We start from the raw sequence: 12,441 nt of genomic DNA, 5'->3' as shown, positions 1-12,441 counted from the left end.
CCCGTCACCATCTTGGATCCGGGGGCCTGTAGGGAAAGAGCCCCCCGCAGCAGCGCTGCACATTGCGCTGCCGTGGGGGGCTCAGGGAAGCACGGAGGGAGCCCCCTCCCTGCCGATGCTTCCCTTTAACCCCCGGTACACCGCGATCGCGTTTGATCATGGTGTACAAGGGGTTAACGTGTCGGGGCGGTCCGTGACCGCCCCTGACACATTGTGCCGGGTGTCAGCTGTGATAATCAGCTGACACCCGTCCGCGATCAGCGGCGCTCACCACGTGGGCGCCGCTGATCGCTGGGACGTAATATTCCGTCCATGGTAGTTAGGTCCAGGGTCACATGGACGGAATATTACGTCCATTGTAGGTAAAGGGTTAAAAAGTTAGAATTTTTTTTTAACCAATGTACTACTGTACTTAATCTTATGTTAATGTTATGGATTCCTGAAATTTTTGCACAAATTATTGAAACATTTTAGAGGAGCATGTGACATTTTGCTAATGTAGCTAAGGTACTAATCATCTAAGCATGCCATTTTGAAAAAATTGGAGCAAAAATGTCAACAAAAAAAGCAAAGCTTAAAAACTGAATTGTGGAAATGTCTGAAAAAGCATTACCTGATCGGGCATTGATCCGAAACTGAGGTGAACCATCCAAGGAGTATATGATAGACTCCTGCCCAAATTCTCTGGATCGATCCAAATCTGTAGCATTCAAAAACAGCACTGTAGCACCTAAGGAACATTAGTGTAAAGGAAAAATAACTATTCAACCTTTTAAATATAAAAGGACAAATTAGAAGATTCAAGGTTGGGTTAATGTTTTACCTGCCATAATGTTTTCCACTACTGTAATGACATAAGATGGTTGGCTAAATGTGGGAGGGTTGTCATTTTCATCCTGAAAAAGAGAAAAAAAGTTAATTTAGCTTAGAGAGAACCTGAGAGATGGTTGTAACAAATTAACAATTTTTTTTTCACAAGTTACATTGTATTTGTATTGTATTTGATTTGGGGATATTGATCAATGTGACAGAATATTATTAAATGTGTTTGTGTGGGTTTCCTTCGGGTGCTCCGGTTTCCTCCCACATTCCAAAGACATACTGATAGGGAATTTAGACTGTGAGCCCCATTGGGGACGGTGATGATAATGTGTGCTAACTGTAAAGCGCTGTGGAATTTGTTAGCGCTATCTAAAAATAAAGATTATTATTAATGTAGAGAAAACTGATCCCTAAAATAGAAAAGCAGAAGCCCTCAGCAAAGGACTGTTCTCTAATATGAAAGACTTTCAATTGACTATAACTTCAGTGTCAGAAGTAAGTAGTGTTTAATTGAGCACTCTTGCCCTTTCATTTACCATTCAGTGGGTTTCTTAACACATTGACCATAATGATCAAAAGCAGTGTGTAGTTTTCCTCACACATAGTATAGGAAACATTTTATTTATTTTTATTTGACTTGTTAGGGTATGTGAACACAATTGCCCTGAATCATCAAGACTGGTATTCTTTATGCCGGCCTTGATGAAGGGGCGTGCTGCAGTCAGATGCTCCTGATTCTTGAAGAGGTGCATGTCTTTTCTCGAACCCCAAGAGTTCAACGAGTGGCATCTGGAGCTACTGGAGTGAGATTTCTGAAGTAGGGAACTCCTCAGCTCATCATGAATTAGACGGTCACACTCCCCACTCTGCCATCATCCCATCCTAGGTCTGTCGTTTCAGTTGAGCTGGGAGAAACTGGAGTGAAGATGCCAAAAGTCTCCAAATTTTGCATCTTTTCAAAAGTTCGATGCCAATGTCTTTTTCTGGTAGATACGCTATGTTTCCTGTCTATAAGAGGGTTAAAGAAGCACTTAACGCACTGAAATGTAAAAAGAACTAGCTATGCATATGTCCAGTCTGTTGAGCTTTTGTTAACTGCTTTGGATTTCCAAAGCTTCGAAGAGATCAAAAGACTTGTCCTGATCATTCTTCTTGTGACCTCCACTTCAAATCTGCTCACTATTTTATACAAATAAAATAAAAAAACAAACAAAAAGATGGCAAAGAGTCACTTCAGGAAAAACAATGCTGGTCCTTTTATGAATCATCTTCTGCTTGAAGGTTTGTCTAAGTTTAAAAGTTGTTGAGCACACATACGCTAAAACTGTGTTCCAGTAAAGTGGATGGGATGTTAAGAAATCTCATGCCTACTGACCTATGCTGTGTGTTTAAAATCGGCCAAATATTAGTATCTCTTGTGAGTATGCTGAGTTTTCTGTGGGTGATTTTTACCATAGACATGCATTAAATGCAGAATATCTGCAGGTGAAAACTACACATGCGTCTAGTGCATTTCTATGGCAGAAATGCATCAAAAATGCATGTAATCTGCACCTAAGTAAATTATTAAATATTTTGAAAAGCCAAATACCAGGAAGTATCAAAGACAAAGTAATTTCATTTAACGCATGACAAAAGGCAAAAAAAAGCAGCGTCAAAGACGCAATAAAACACATGTTAAAAAAGCACACAAAATGCAATGAAAAACCGCAAGAATCCTAATTTAAATAATAGGTGCAGAAATGGCACAGTTTTGCCTTCTCATAAACTTATCAAAAGCTCATTGTGGGAACATAGCCTCAAACTGAAAATTTCTGTAGTTTGTATGAGTTAAATTAGCACATGAGGATCAATTTGCACATTAGGGCATTAATTTAAAGGAGAAACTAGCAGAACATGACATATTATTTTTAGAGCACTATTGATTCCATGGTGCTGTACATAATACAGTGCTACAAAAAAAAACACAAATAGAAATTACTATGAACAAACTAATAGTGACAGACTGGTACAGAGGGAAGAGGACAATTCCCTTCTGGCCTTACATTCTACAGGATAATGGGGATGGAGACAGTAGGTTTGGGGGTTTTAGCAGCTTTAGTGTTGGTAAGGCAGCAACTCTGGTAGTGATGAGGTGGAAGCGGGTTCTCTCGGGTGGAAGCTGTTCTGGAGAGATGGATTTTCAAGTTCCACTTGAAAGATCCGGATGTAGGAGGAAATCGGATATCTTGGAGCAGAGAATTTCAGATGATGGGGAATGTACGATTGTGGGGGAGAGTAGGAAGTTTTGGGATGACCGAACATTACATGACATTGGGAGATTAGTTCAGAGTTATGTGGGGAGAAGAAAGATGGTTTAGTCAGGCAGAAGATCTAAGGACAGACTGGAGAGGTAAGAGAGTGTTATCAAGAAGACCACAGAGGAGGATATTGCAGTAGTCAAGGCGGGAGATAATGAGGACATAAACTACTATTTTAGCAGCTTGAGGGTTGAGGAAAAGACAGATTCTGGAAATACTTTTCTGAGATGTAGGTGGTAGGAGGTGGTGAGAGCTTGGATGTGTGGTTTGAAGGAAGAGTTGAGGGTTTCTCCGAGGCAGCAGAATTCAGGAACAGGAGAAAGCTTGATGTAATTTATTATGATAAATTGATCAGGAAGGGAAGATAGTTGAGATGGGAGAAAGATGATGAGTTCATTTTTGAACTCTAGGAAGCAAGAGGAGAAGAAGTAGTCTGCATATTCTGTGGCAGTTAGTCTGTATATTAGGTTTTATATTTAAAGATGGAAGCAGTCTGCATATCAGAATTTGTAAAGTGCTAATCTACTAAAGAGACATTGGTTTCTAAGCAAATAAATTACCAAAGATAAACAGCAGTGATTAAGAACTGGCAAACAGAAAAGTCAATTCATGAGCCTTCACTAGGTAAAAATAGCTTAACATGACTGTTTCCTGTTAATTACTATTCACATAAACCAAGCTACCAACACAATAAATTATTTCTAAAAAATATGTAATGAATCCTAAAGACATGTCTATGAAATGTAGCTATAAAATAAAGGTTCACTCAGACAAGCATAAATTCAGTAACACTCAGCCAATATTAACTTTTCAGACAGACCGATAGTCCGAGTAAAGAAAATCAATCATTCGTCTGGTACAATTTTACGGACCAGGCTAGTAAATTTCGATTTCTGCCCTGAATTGTAGTACCACTGTGTGAACTCAAAAGGTGAGTCAATTAGTATAATAAGAATGAAAAGTATCCCTTTCCAATGCCAAGCTTTATCACTATGTTTTCCTCCAAATATAAAATGTGAATGTCCTTCTACACCAGTGCCTGAAACATTTCAGACCAACATACAAACAAGAGAAGGAATCGAAAGTTGCAATGAACAAAAATACTAATTTTATACTTGCATAAAATCTTGTAGGAGACAGAGATTACAATATGGTCTGCTGCTAAGGTAAGACTTAAACATCACTATTTTGTTTTAACAGTGATTGTTGAAAAGTTTAAATATGCAGTGAAGGAAATAATTATTTGATCCCTTGCTGATTTTGTAAGTTTGCCCACTGACAATGACATGAACAGTTTATAATTTTAAGGGTAGGTTAATTTTAACATTGAGAGACAGAATATCAATAATAAAATACAGAAAATCACAATTTATTAATTATATAAATTTATTTGCATTTTGCAGAGGAGAAATAAGTATTTGATCCCTCTGGCAAACAAGACTTAATACTTGGTGGCAAAACCCTTGTTGGCAAGCACAGCAGTCAGACATTTTTTGCAGTTGATGATGAGGTTTGCACACATGTCAGGAGGAATTTTGGTCCACTCCTCTTTGCAGATCATCTCTAAATCATTAAGATTTTGAGGCTGTCGCTTGGCAACTCGGAGCTTCAACTTCCTCTATAAATTTTCAATGGGATTAAGGTCTGGACACTGGCTAGGTCACTCCATGACTTTAATGTGCTTCTTTTTGAGCCACTCTTTTGTTGCCTTGGCTGTGTGTTTTGGGTCATTGTCTTGCTGGAAATCCCAGCCACAACCCATTTTTAATTTCCTGGTGATGGGAAGGAGGTTGTCACTCAGGATTTTGTGGTACATGGCGCCATCCATTCTCCCATTGATGCAGTGAAGTAGTCCTGTGCCCTTAGCAGAAAAACACTCCCAAAACATAATGTTTCCACCTCCACGTTTGACAGTTGGCACAGTGTTCTTTGGTCATAGGCAGCATTTCTCTTCCTCCAAACACGGCGAGTTGACTTAATGCCAAAGTGCTCAATTTTGGTCTCATCCGACCACAGCACCTTCTCCAAATCACTCACAGAATCATCCAGGTGTTCATTGGCAAACTTCAGATGGGCCTGCAAATGTGCCTTCTTGAGCAGGGGGACCTTAAGAGCACTGTAGGATTTTAAACCTTTAAGGCGTAATGTGTTACCAATGGTTTTCTTGGTGACTTTGGTCCCAGCTGCTTGAGATCATTAACAAGTCCCACCCTGCGTAGTTTTACGCTGAACTCTCACCTTCCTCATGATCAAGGATATCCCACGAAGTGAGATTTTGCATGGTGCCCCAGATTGATATCGATTGACAGTCATTTTGTATTTATTCCATTTTCTACTGCACCAACAGTTGTCTCCTTTTCATCAAGTGCCTTATGTATGGTTTTGTAGCCCTTTCCAAGTCACCAGGCTATGGCAAGGCCATTAGACCACTCACAGAGCGCGATCTAAGGGGCTTGTGTCAGTGCAGCATTGATAGTTGTAAGCCATTGCAATGCTTGTGCATTGCAAGGGATTATAACAATGATGAGGCTGATGAAAGTGAAAGTACCATAGTGGGACAAAGTAACATAGTAACATAGTTTTGAAGGCTGAAGGAAAACCTTATGTCCATCTAGTTCAGCCTATTTTTAATGCAGCTGTTCTGCATTGTTGATCCTGGGGAAGGCAAAAAACCCACTGAGTAGAAGCCAATTTTCTCCATAGGGAAAAAAAATTCCTTCCCCTTAGCTGGGTCAACCATCTACCTATAATATTATGTTATTCATAACCTTCTATACTGTTACTCACAAGAAAAACATCCATTCCTTTCTTAAATTCATTCAGTGAGTTGGCAATCACCACTTCCTCAGGAAGAGAATTCCAGAGCCTCACTGCTCTTACCGTGAAGAACCCTCTTCTATGCTGGTGCAGAAATTGTCTTTCCTCCAAATGAAGAGAATGCCCCCTTGTTCTTGTCACAGTCCTTGGTACAAACAGTTCATTGGATAGATCTCTGTATTGCCCTCTGATATACTTGTACATATATATTAGGTCTCCCCTAAATCTTCTCTTTTCTAGAGTAAATAGAACTATTTTGATAACCTTTCTGGGTATTGTAGTGAACCAACTCCATTTATCATTTTAGTAGCCCGCCTTTGAACGCTTTTAAGTTCAGTAATGTCTTTCTTGAGCCCTGGTGTCCAAAAAAGTAAAAAAGTTAAAAGAAGTAAAAGAAAAATTTGTAAAAATATGTTTAAAAAAATTAGAAAATAATAAATATATATATATTGTACTGATAAATTTCTATCTTTATGTAAAATATAAAACAAAACGAAAAAAGGACACGTTTGGTATTGCCAGGTCCAGAACAACCTGTCTCATAAAACTCAAACCAGTTAACCCGTAAAATAAGTAAATAAAAAACAGAGCAAAAAACAAAGAACACACGAGGAATGTTGTAAAAAATAAATAAAACCAATTCTTCATCTGCTGTTGATTTGTTCATTCTGCCTCTCAAAGATTGCAGTAAGGCTCAGCTCACATTTATCCTGTTCTCTGTGTTGAGTGCTTACATTGGGGTTTCTGTGCAAATTTTTCAAATATGTGATTCAGATGGAAACCCTGGGAGAAGATTAAAATATCAGAAGCCCACTAGAGCTTGACAATGTAGCTGTGACGAGCGTCAGCTTACGCTGAGTCCTTTTCCTTTTTAGAGTGGACCCTCTGGGCCGTGGCACCCACCCACCTAGGGCGAGCTGACCTAGTGAGAACCCACCCCGTATACAGGGAGTGCCAGGGGCAAGACCAAGGGGGTGAGCCACCACAGCAGCTGGACCAGACGGCCGGCTCAGGGGGACACTATTGAGTGTCTGGCAACAGGACTGACAGGATAGAAAACATAAAGGGAAGTCACAGGGTTTCTTCAGCAAACGTGGTTACACACTTTATACAGGTGCAAGGCATAAACAGGGAATCAGGTGCAGGGCACAAACGGTGAAACACGGCAAGGTGCATGCAAGAGCATGCCAAATGTTCCAGACATAACACGTGCAGAAAATATACCAGGGTCCTGGGCAGAGTACGTGTTAGGGGTCACACCAGAGCTCCTAGGAAGGATGCATGCTAAGACACGCTAGAGTCCAAGACAAGGTGCGTGCTAGGAGACACGCCAGAGTCCAAGGCAGGGTGTGATGGCATCAGGCTCCGGACATCTGGCAACGACCGACAGGATCCAGGCATCAGGCTGCGGACATCAGCTCCGGACATCAGGCCACAGTCATCTGGCTCCGGACCTCTGGCAGCGGTCGGCAGGCTTCGGGAATCTGGCAGGCAAACCAGGATACGAGGCAGGGTGCGTGCTAGGAGACACGCCAGGGTCAGATTCAAGGACGGAGGCCTGCACGTGCAGAGGGCATGCCAGGGACAGGTACAATCATACAAACAAGGTGCATGAATAGAGACACGCCAAGGTCAGAGTTCAAGGCAGAGTCCTGCGCATGCAGAGAGGCATGCCAGGGTCAGGTTCAAGGCAGAGTCCTGCACGTGCAGAGGGCATGCCAGGGTCAGGTTCAAGGCAGAGTCCTGCGCGTGCAGAGGGCATGCCAGGGTCAAGGTTCGAGGCAGAGTCCTGCGCATGCAGAGGGCACACCAGGGTCAGGTTCAAGGAAGATTCCTGCGTGTGCAGAGAGGCACGCCAGGGTCAGGCAAGGCAGAGTCCTGCGTGTGCAGAGATGCACGCCAGGGTCAGGATTCAAGGACAGGGTTAGGACCTGTGCGTGCAAGAGGGCACGACAGGGTACATGGCAAGACCTGCGCGTACTTTTACAGAAGCAAGGGGAGGTATGCCAAGGAGCAGGCGAGGGCCTGCGCGTTCTTTAGAGAGCACGTAGAGCGCAGTGCAGAAACAGCGTGAGGTGCAAGGGAGTACAGAGAGCACGGCTGGGGCACTGGCTAGCTGATCGGGCTGCGGCACTGACAGGCGGGCAAGACTCCAGCTAACCCAGATGAGGCATGGCAGGCGACACAGCTGTCACTGACCGACGAGCACGGTTGAGGCACAAGCAGGCGGGCACGGCTAGGGCGGGCACGACTGAGGCACAAACAGGAGGCTAGGAAGGCCAGGCGCATGCAAAGAGCACACGAAGCAACAAGGCAAGGCGAGACGAGAAACAAGACAGAGCTTAGGCAGAGTACGGAACCAGGAACGGAAGCATAGGCAGAAACACGGAATCAGGTCAGAGCAAGAACAGAGCTAGCAGCGGAGCGTAGGCCTCAGCCCAGAGCCGGGCCAAGGCAGCCTTAGGACTAGCCTAGAAATGTGCAAGAGAGCACAATAGGAAAGAGTCTAGCAGCGGAGCGTAGGCCATAGCCCAGAGCCGGGCCAAGGCAGAGCCTTGGGACTAGACATGGAAAGAGCACCAAAAGTAAGAGAGGAGGAATGGTGCGTGTGCCAGGGAGCACTACAGAGCACCATAGGAGAGAGCGAGGCAGAGCAAGCAGACAGAGACCATAGGGAGGAACAATGCAAAGCAAGGCAAGGTACGGAACAAGGAACGGAAGCTAGACTGAAGCAGAGAACGGAATCAGAGCAAGGAAGGACTACAAGGCAAAGCAGAGCAGAGACAAAACATGGCACGTAGGACAAACATAAGACAAGGCACGGGACAAGAGATGGGGTACGAGCACGGAGCGTGTGCAGAGACGTACGACAGGGCAGAGTGCAAGGGCACAAAATAGAGGGAGCGACCCAGCAGACCAAGCAGCCATGCAGGGAAGCAACACAATACTCAGGCCCTGAGCATAGGGAGGGGCAGTCTGATATAGGGCATTAGCACCTCCACTTCTGGGTCAGACCAGGGGAGAACTTCCAGTTCAGATCCTCCAGGATCACAGAGAGCGGTCACATGATCAGGGGTTTCAGACATGCAGAGATGGTTGCAGAACCAGATAATGCTTCTATTATCTCTGCACCACACGCATTAACTAGTTCTCAGTGACTCTACACCAGTACCCATACTATACGGTACTGCCTCTATATCTCAGGAACTAGAAAAAGTGCCCGGAGTGCGATCTTCACACAACTATAGACACAGGTATCTGCCTTACTTTTCTCTCTTAGATACCTGTAAGGTGAGATTGTGCTGTTGTGGGACAAATTTTTGTGCCGTTTTTACCCATTTATCCTTGGGAAAATGTAAAATCAGAGGCTAAAACAAAATTTTTGTTGTAAAAATGTATTTTTTTTTCTTCACTGCCTAATGGTATAAAATTCTGTGACACACCTGTGATGTCAATATAATCACTGCACCCATAGATTAATTAATTGAGAGGTGTAGGTTGTAAAATGGGGTCATTTATGAGGTGTTCTGCTTTTCTGGCACCTCAGGGCCTTTCCCAGTGGGTCTTGCCACCCACAAACCATAACAGGAAAATCTGCACTATAATATGGTGACCCTTCCCTGTTTACATGTAGTGTATTGATGCACTCAGGAGATATTTTACAACAAGCAGGTCTATTTTTCCTATTAGCTCTAAGAAAAATTAAAAACTTGGGGCTAAAACAACATTTTAGTTGTAAAATTTAATTATTCTTTATTTCACCACCCAATAGAATAAAACATGTGGTGTCAATATAATCAGTGCACCCCTAGATGAATTCATTCGGGAGTGTAGTTTTTTCGACCACATATAGGGTATTGGCGCATTCATGGGAAATTGCACAACAAATGTTAGGGTCCATTTTCTATTGCTATCCTTGTGAAAATGAAAACTTTTGGGGCTAAAACAACAGTTTTGTGGGAATTTTTTCATTTTCACAAATCATCGTTGTAAAATTCTGTGATGCACCTGGGGTTTAAAGTGCTCACCAAACATCTAGATAAATTCCTTGAGGGTCCCTGTTTCCAAAATGGGCTCACTTGTGGGGGTTTTCCACTATTTAGGGACACTAGTCGCTCTCCTAACACGACATGATAACTGCACATAATTCCATCAAAGTCTGCATTGCAAAACGTCACTCCTTCATTTCTGAGTCCTGTCGTGTACCCAAACAGTAGTTTTCCTCCCACATATGGGGTATAGGAGAAATTGCACAATAATTTTTATAGTGCAATTTCTCCTGTTACCCTTGAGAAAATAAAAAAATTGGGCTAAAATAACTTTTTTGTAGGAAAAATGTGATTTTTTTTTTATTTTCACAGCTCAACATTATAAATTTCTGTGAAGCACCTGGGGGTTCAAGGTGCTCGACACACGTCTAAATACAATTATTGAGAGGTCTAGTTTCTAAAATAGGGTCACTTGTGTGGGATTTTCACTGTTTAGGCACATGAGAGGCTCTCGAAACGGGACATGGAGTCAACTAATAATTTCAGCAAATTTTGCGTTCTAAAAGTAATATAGCGCTCCTTTCCTTTCAAGCACTTCTGTGCGCCCAAACAGTAATTTTCACCCACATAGTGAGTGTCATCATACTCAGGAGAAATTGCACAAGAAATTGAATGATGAAATTTTTCCTGGTTTTTTCATATTCACAGGATAATGTTACTGTGAAGCACCTGGGGGTTCAAGATGCTCACCACACATTTACATAAATTCCTTGAGGGGTCTAATTTCCAAAATGGCACCACTTGTCACTTGTGGGGGGTTTACACTGTTTAGGCACATGAAGGGTTCTCCAAGGGCGACATGGCGTCTGCTAATGATTCCAGACAATTTGCGTTCAAAAAGTCATACGATCCTCCTTCCCTTCTGGGCCCTGCCGTACGCCCAAACAGTGGTTTTCCTTCACATATGCAGTATCAGCGTACTCAGGAGAAATACCACAATTTTTGAGGGGTCCATTTTTCCTGTTAACTTTGTAAAAATAAAGACTTTGGGGCTAAAAGAACATTTTTGTGGAAAAAATATGATTTTTTGTTTTCACGGCTCAACGTTGTGAAGCACCTGGGTGTTCAAGGTGGTTACCGCACATCTAGATAATTTCCTCAAGGGGTTGGTTTTTAAAATGGGGTCACTTGTGGGGGGGCTGAAAATTTTTGCCACATTTCTGACTCTTTCACAATTAAACACAAGTCATATAGAATAACTATTACCACTATCATGAAGTACAATATGTCATGAATAAAACATTTTCAGGACCACTGGGGCCCTTTGAAGCATTCAGAGTTATTACCACATAAAGTGACACTGATCAAAATTGTAAAATTTGGCCTGATCATGAAGGTGAAAACTGGCTTGGGAGTTGAAGGGGTTAACTTTTTCAATTTTATTACTTAGTCACTTTATGGAAATTGAATATTTTATTGTCTGACTGCAGTTCTAATAGGCTGCAAAACTTACAGTACATATTGTAGGGTATTAGACCTAACAGTGTTACACTGATTGGAGACCTGCTTGATGTTTGACCCTGCTTATGGCTTGGCAAACTTGCAGGTCATTCCTTGACTTGTAGTCACCATGAAAACCACTGGATCACCTAAATTCCCTATGGTGCTTTGCATTGCATGGGAATCTCACTACATCAATCTCTCCACAAGAAGATATTTTACCCCTTAAACAATATTTTACAGAGGCCAAGTCCATTGTAAGGACTTTCAACAGCAAACTTCATTCTGCATAGGAATTGTCAAACTCCTCCAATGCTGCTGTGGATTAGTGTTCTCACTGGTGCCCCTTGTTTCAGCAGGATCCTGGCCATGCATATCAGCTTGGCGCTTGCAGCTCCTCTACATGTATATCCATCATGGAGCACTAATTTACAAATAATAATTACAAATACATACTGTATGTCATGTATATATTGTTAAAGGGTTAAAAAAGTCTGATTTATCTTAACAAAAGTGTTGGGTTCATGATTTTGCGACACTCACTGTTATGCATGTATTACAGTTTCTTCTTGTTTATGAAGAATTGCCTGCTTGCCAGTGCAGTCTACATCATCATGGCATGTGCTGTCCCCATTGGGGCTCACAATCTAAATTGTCTTTGGAGTTTTCAGAGAAAATTGGAGAAAACCCATGTAAACACAGGAAGAACATGCAAACTTCTTACAGATATGGCATTTGTGGGATTTGAACCATCCACTATGATGCCTTTCATTCAAACTTCATACTGTACCTGTTTTTAAAATGGCAGTGAATGGATGAGCATATAACCAGGCTTCAAGTTGGGTTTAAAGGGTGAAGGTCAGGGTCCCCCTGGTGCCTGCTATATGGAATGACTTGTGCAAAATTTTTCCTGTGGAAGTCTTATTAAAGGATTCCAGGCAAGGAACAAAGCTTCATTAAACTGAGTGTGATCACCTTTGAACAATGTCTGGCTGAGCTTTCTAATGAATGGA

General features: G+C 42.2%; 1 protein-coding gene and 1 long non-coding RNA gene across 3 annotated transcripts in view; one reads left to right on the top strand and one right to left on the bottom strand.

The window, feature by feature from the left end:
- Window positions 1–12,441, bottom strand: part of CDH23 (cadherin related 23) — a 1,761,581-nt gene that overhangs the window by 585,352 nt on the left and 1,163,788 nt on the right. For both annotated transcript variants that reach the window (XM_073574902.1, XM_073574903.1), the window contains exons 18-19: window positions 824–896; window positions 614–730 (exon numbers count right to left, since the gene is read on the bottom strand). In XM_073574902.1, the coding sequence (XP_073431003.1) occupies window positions 614–730; window positions 824–896 (190 nt within the window). The remainder of the gene's footprint in view (window positions 1–613; window positions 731–823; window positions 897–12,441) is intronic.
- LOC141088721 (uncharacterized) overlaps window positions 1–12,441 on the top strand; it is a 400,341-nt gene that overhangs the window by 208,586 nt on the left and 179,314 nt on the right. The gene's annotated exons all lie outside the window — the stretch shown is intronic.

The sequence above is a fragment of the Dendrobates tinctorius genome, unplaced genomic scaffold, assembly GCF_039654945.1.
Source record: "Dendrobates tinctorius isolate UK_male_01 unplaced genomic scaffold, ASM3965494v1 ptg000040l, whole genome shotgun sequence".
Classification (NCBI taxonomy): Eukaryota; Metazoa; Chordata; class Amphibia; order Anura; family Dendrobatidae; genus Dendrobates; species Dendrobates tinctorius.
Note: the sequence above shows the minus strand (reverse complement) of the source record. Positions and strands in the feature narration are given on the sequence as shown.